A 4,870-nucleotide genomic window follows, 5' to 3' on the forward strand; every position below is an offset into this window, starting at 1 on the left:
CCTGCCCAGGGACCTGGAATTTCACTATGACCACCATGATGATTTTGCCATTTCCAGGACTAGGGTTTATCTTTTATGTTCACAACTAATTATCACATCATTCAGCCCTGCCCTCCAAGATATATAGAAAATTCTCAAAGACAGTTGAGAGATAATGGGGAAAATCTAAAGTGTATAGTCCCTTCCTTTTTTAAAAAAGTTATTTTTAAATTATTCTTTATTATTATTATTATTATGATTATTATGATTATTATTATTATTTTAGTGAGAGAGGGCATGCAAGTGGGGGAGAGAGGCAGAGGGAAAGACAGAGAATCTTAAGATGGATCCACACTCAGTGTGGAGCCCAACACAGGGCTAGATCCCATGATCCTGGAATCATGACCTGCCCCGAAATCAAGAGTCTGACACTCAACTGACTGAACCACTCAGGTGCCTCATAATCTCTTCCTCTTGTAATGCTGAACATTGAATTTTCAACATGAATGGGGAAAAAGTATGTGTTTGTGTGTGTGTATGCACACACACACATATATAGATGTATATAAATATATATATATTCCAACAAGAAAACCATTTATAAGCTATCTCACATGAACTATTTCCCACCATCTTTATCTTCTCCTAGTTATATTTATGCCTCAAGGTCTTTGTTTATTGCAATGCACAATCCTGTTGTGTTAGGTGCACTCAAATTTGTGTGCGATCATTACTTATGGAAAGTGTTTTTCTCATATCTGTCTTACTTAAAAACGCAAGATGAAAATGGTGAATTCGAGCATGTAGAGTTGAGAGTCTTGAGGTCCAATAACTGTCAACTGGAAAGTATGCTGTCTGTTGGGGAGAAATCCCCGTATTGGCGACAAGGACTTTGCATTGGGAAGGGAAAGAGTGCCTTCCTGCCTTCACGGTTCTTGCCCTTTTCCTATCTCACCAAAAACAAGTCTCAGGTCATGTGCACACTTAGAAAGCAAATCCATGTTTGTACAGAAAATAAAAAGGCCCTGGAAGACAAGTGTAATGCATTGAGGTCTGTGAAAGCAACCAAAGAAGCAAAAGTCAAACAGCTGAAGGACAAAGCAGGCATCCTTGAAGAATTCTATGAAGAAAGAAAAGTGGCTATAGAAGAGTAAAATGTTCATGTGAGAACTATCACAAGTACTGTTGTATGAATGAATGTGACGGCCAGTAGAGATAATTAAAATTCTTTGCGAATTTTTTGCCAAATGCATTCAGAATTGTGCCTGTCCTTCTTACCTTGCTTTCTGTCACCCACCTTTTCCTTTCTGTCCTAAGTGCTTGTCACACATTGTGTCATGTATTTGGGGTGGAAGAGGGAAGGTATCAGCAATAATAACAGTGATGTCTGGATCTGCTTGGGATCCATTTACATTGGCGCATGGGTTTCAGTCCCATCACGTTGTCTTTTCATCCACGAATTAGGTCATTTTTGTTCAGGACCACACATGGGTCAAGAATGTGTAGGGAAAAAATCAATGATCTTGCTGCAGAAACCACAGAAATTTATTTCTGGAAAGTGGGTAGGGGCGCCAGTAGTACTGGATCCCTGCATCAGTTCTGCTAGTGAGATTGTTCACAGCAGGCCAATCCCTAAGGAAGCTGAGTTATTTCCTGTCCCCCGATTTTTTAAGTGCAACTCCTCTGAGTCTTGACCAAAGCCCGCAGCTTCACTAGGGCTCATCTTTGCTGGCCGCCTCTGAACTAAACACGTTTCCTTCTAAGTCTGTGCCCATAAAGTTGTTCAGCTATTTTGCAGTTCAGTTGTCTGTCCCCAAGTTCATTGATGAGTCCTGGGGAGATTGGTTCCCACTGCCAGGCTGGCTTTGTCCTGGGCTTCCTTCTTCTCCATCTTGGTCACATGTGTCTTCATGGGGTCATTAGAAATTCGGTGCATTCGCTCACATGTTTCCTCCTTTGTACAGTATTTGCTTTTGTTCTCACGAGGAGATCAGGGCCTTTAGAGTCCCTCATTCACATTGAAAAGGAAATACTTCCTTCTCTTCCCTGGAGACTCAGCTTCTGTTAGTCCTTCCCACACCTGGGGTGGAGCCTGCTCTGTCTCACTGGCATCTTGTTTTTATCATTTCTAAGCTCTTTTGGGGAGCACGTACAGCACCCTGGCCACCTTCCTATTTTCAATCCCTTACAACAGAACCACTACATTCCAGCCACTCCAGAAAGCATTTGTTGAAGGACTGCCTGAGATGCCGGAAGGCAATGCATGCGCCTTTCTCGGTCTAGAGGTTTTGTGTCAGTTTCTAGGAGTCTTTCAATTTTGCATGTGACTCTTGAATACACCCAGTGCCAAGTTGAAACCCTTTAAAGCAACACCATGAACAAAATAGTCTGAGGGCAACACAGCAAACCAGCCTTTCTAAGCATTTCCCTTTGCTGCCTTCACTGTCAATGAACTGAGTCTTGTTCAAGTAGATTGGCTCCATGAAGTTGATAGTTTTCCATCTGAAATCTGTTTCCTGGAGATAAACCCAGACTGTGTGACAGTTCATATCAGGTTCTACCTCAGGTGATGTTGCTGCTCTAAGATTGGCCTTTTCCTCCACCAGGATATGTGAAGGTGGACGCAGGGGTTGTACTCCTGACGCTAGCGATGTCTGGGAGTGAGCTGCAATGGTGGGGAAGCCATATCCTGGAAGGTCGTCTTTCAGGGTGATTGTCTGTGTCAGGGTACAACTTCTGGACTGAGAATCAGGGCTCCCCACGGAGGTGTGAGACTAGTGATGATCTCTTGCTTCATCCTAATGGGTATGGGTGGTCACACAAGGTTTTTGACACTGAACTGAAATGCGCCTTCACCATCTCAAACCAAAGTCCAGCTCTGGGAAGGCACAAAGTGCAATGTTATTTGATGACTTTACGATGAAGGAGAGGAAACAGGTCTGAGAGCAGAGACATGGCAGCAGACAGAGGTTGAATTTCCTTTAACTTAAATGGGGTGTTCAGTTCATATCTCTGACTGTGTTGTCAGTCTGTGCATTTATGGGCAAGGTGGGGGAAGGGATATTTGCATCTAGGCCTTCAAGAGTGCTGGGAGGTACAAAGGCAGAATTTGTGGACCTTGGCTCCTGGACTGTGTATATGTCTTTCCCATCTTAGGAAGCTGAAAATGACACAGTATGAACTGGCGGCAAAGAAGAATCAGCTGGCAGCTGCAGGGAAAATGTGAAAATAGCTATGAAAGAAATAAACAAGTACAAGTGAGTTCAGCTACTAATTACCAGCAGCTCATGAAACCTCTCTTCATCTTTTCGTTTTTAACCTTTTTACAAGGTTAAAAGTCTATGTTTAGACTCAACATAGTAATGTAAACAAAAATTCAGAGGACATATGCATAGAGTATTAACAGATAAAAAGGTAAGATTTAGAAAGAACAAAACAATTAACTTCATCAACATTTCCAGATTTCAAGCAATGGCCAGACTGTGTGGAAACTTCATCCATGCCAACGTTCCTGGGGGGTGGTGTCAAGTCTCATAATCTGTCGGAAACAGCCTGTCTTAGAATGAATCGTACCATCAACATGATAGTGCCATTTCGTGGCCCTGGTCTTTGCAACCCTAGGAAACGTGGTGAAGATCTAAGTGAAAGGAGGAAAGAGCTTTATGATGAAAGACACTTGTCACATGATGAATTAGGGCACAATTGACAGTGGGAAGGAATTATGTGAACTCTGAACCCTACGGTCACAGAATGAGTTAGGAAAGGATGGAATAATAGTTCTGATCCTATTGTACATTTACAATCATGTGGAAAGGGTTTCATGTGTAAAATTGTATTAGGGGACAGATAGGAGGATGATGACAACATGGGCAGATTATTGAAAATCATACCCAATATTGGGCCTTATCTGACAAAAGCAACTATAACTCACAGGCAACAAAATGGACAAAGACAAGAACAGCTGCAGCAGACAGAACTCACCTTCAGATACCAGGGACCCTGAGCTCTGCCTGACATATTGAACCCTTAGTACCTCATGTGGGTGAGTGTAGTGGTCCTTGGAATTCCTAAACACGGACTTTTCATTGTTGCTTTTTCAGATCGCAGTTCATGAGAATAATGCTCAGGACAACTGGGTAAGTGTTTCCTTTCTCCTCCCTTCCCTCTTTGGTGCACAGTCTGGCACGACTGAAGGTGGATGTGTTTTTCTCTCCCAGATCAAGCCTCGGATCTGGGAGAGGGAAATGGCAGAGCAGAGCCGGGAGGTCGCCCGCTTGAAACACAGGTGTGGGAGGGAACGTGACATGAGTTTTTATGGGTGTTTTGAGGGATGACAGCTGTGCTGTTTAGTGTCTAGTCAGAGGACGTGGCATTGCAACTCTTACAGAAGTCCATTCTTTTTCTGTATCCAAGACTGGATGGGATGGAAGGAAAGAGGCTGCTTGAGGGATACAGGAGGCAGGGACCAATGCCTGGAAGTCCAGAGACGCAGAACCCTGGAGGAGAGGTAAGGGGCACGTGATGATGTGCAGCAGCCTAATTTCTGCGGCAAAGCCTTTATCTGTGGGTGATCATCGTGTGTCCTGGACAGAACCACAATTACTACCTAAGGACAGCAGGTGGTCTGAAGGGGTGACAGGATGGCATTCTCCTCTGGTGCCCCAGGCAGCGGAGCACCTGTCCCTGTGACTGGTGGAGCTCAGGCCCCTCCCCTGACTGTGGACCCTCCCACCTCCTCCAGCATCCCCTAGCTAAAGAGAGGATCCTGGAGGGGATGACGGGACATGGGCCTTAGCTTTCTTCCCACCTTGACACAATGTGAAGACTTTATTTTAATTTTATTTCAGGAGTTCATTTCATTACTATTTTTAATGTTGTCATTTTTATTTTA

At 43.8% G+C, this 4,870-nt stretch overlaps 1 protein-coding gene across 1 annotated transcript; it reads left to right on the plus strand.

Moving 5' to 3' along the window:
- The first annotated feature begins 430 nt into the window (after positions 1-430).
- On the plus strand, positions 431-4,668 carry LOC128775456 (transport and Golgi organization protein 1 homolog). The gene is made up of 6 exons (XM_053896711.1): positions 431-1,142; positions 3,136-3,236; positions 4,080-4,115; positions 4,197-4,264; positions 4,393-4,486; positions 4,645-4,668. The coding sequence occupies exons 2-6, from the start codon at positions 3,156-3,158 to the stop codon at positions 4,666-4,668; spliced, it is 303 nt and encodes a 100-aa protein (XP_053752686.1). The 5' UTR covers positions 431-1,142; positions 3,136-3,155.
- The last annotated feature ends 202 nt before the right edge of the window (positions 4,669-4,870 follow it).

Source organism: Panthera pardus, unplaced genomic scaffold (assembly GCF_024362965.1).
Source record: "Panthera pardus isolate Hobbes unplaced genomic scaffold, ASM2436296v1 HiC_scaffold_8, whole genome shotgun sequence".
NCBI classification, from domain to species: domain Eukaryota; kingdom Metazoa; phylum Chordata; class Mammalia; order Carnivora; family Felidae; genus Panthera; species Panthera pardus.

What these genes read in the sequence shown, in the direction of transcription:
- LOC128775456 (XM_053896711.1), top strand. Translation starts at nt 3,156, where the DNA reads ATGAACTGGCGGCAAAGAAGAATCAGCTGGCAGCTGCAGGGAAAATGT. An exon ending in ATAATGCTCAGGACAACTGG is followed by an intron (nt 4,116 to 4,196) that starts GTAAGTGTTTCC and finishes TTTCTCTCCCAG; the next exon opens with ATCAAGCCTCGGATCTGGGA. An exon ending in CGCAGAACCCTGGAGGAGAG is followed by an intron (nt 4,487 to 4,644) that starts GTAAGGGGCACG and finishes CTGGTGCCCCAG; the next exon opens with GCAGCGGAGCACCTGTCCCT.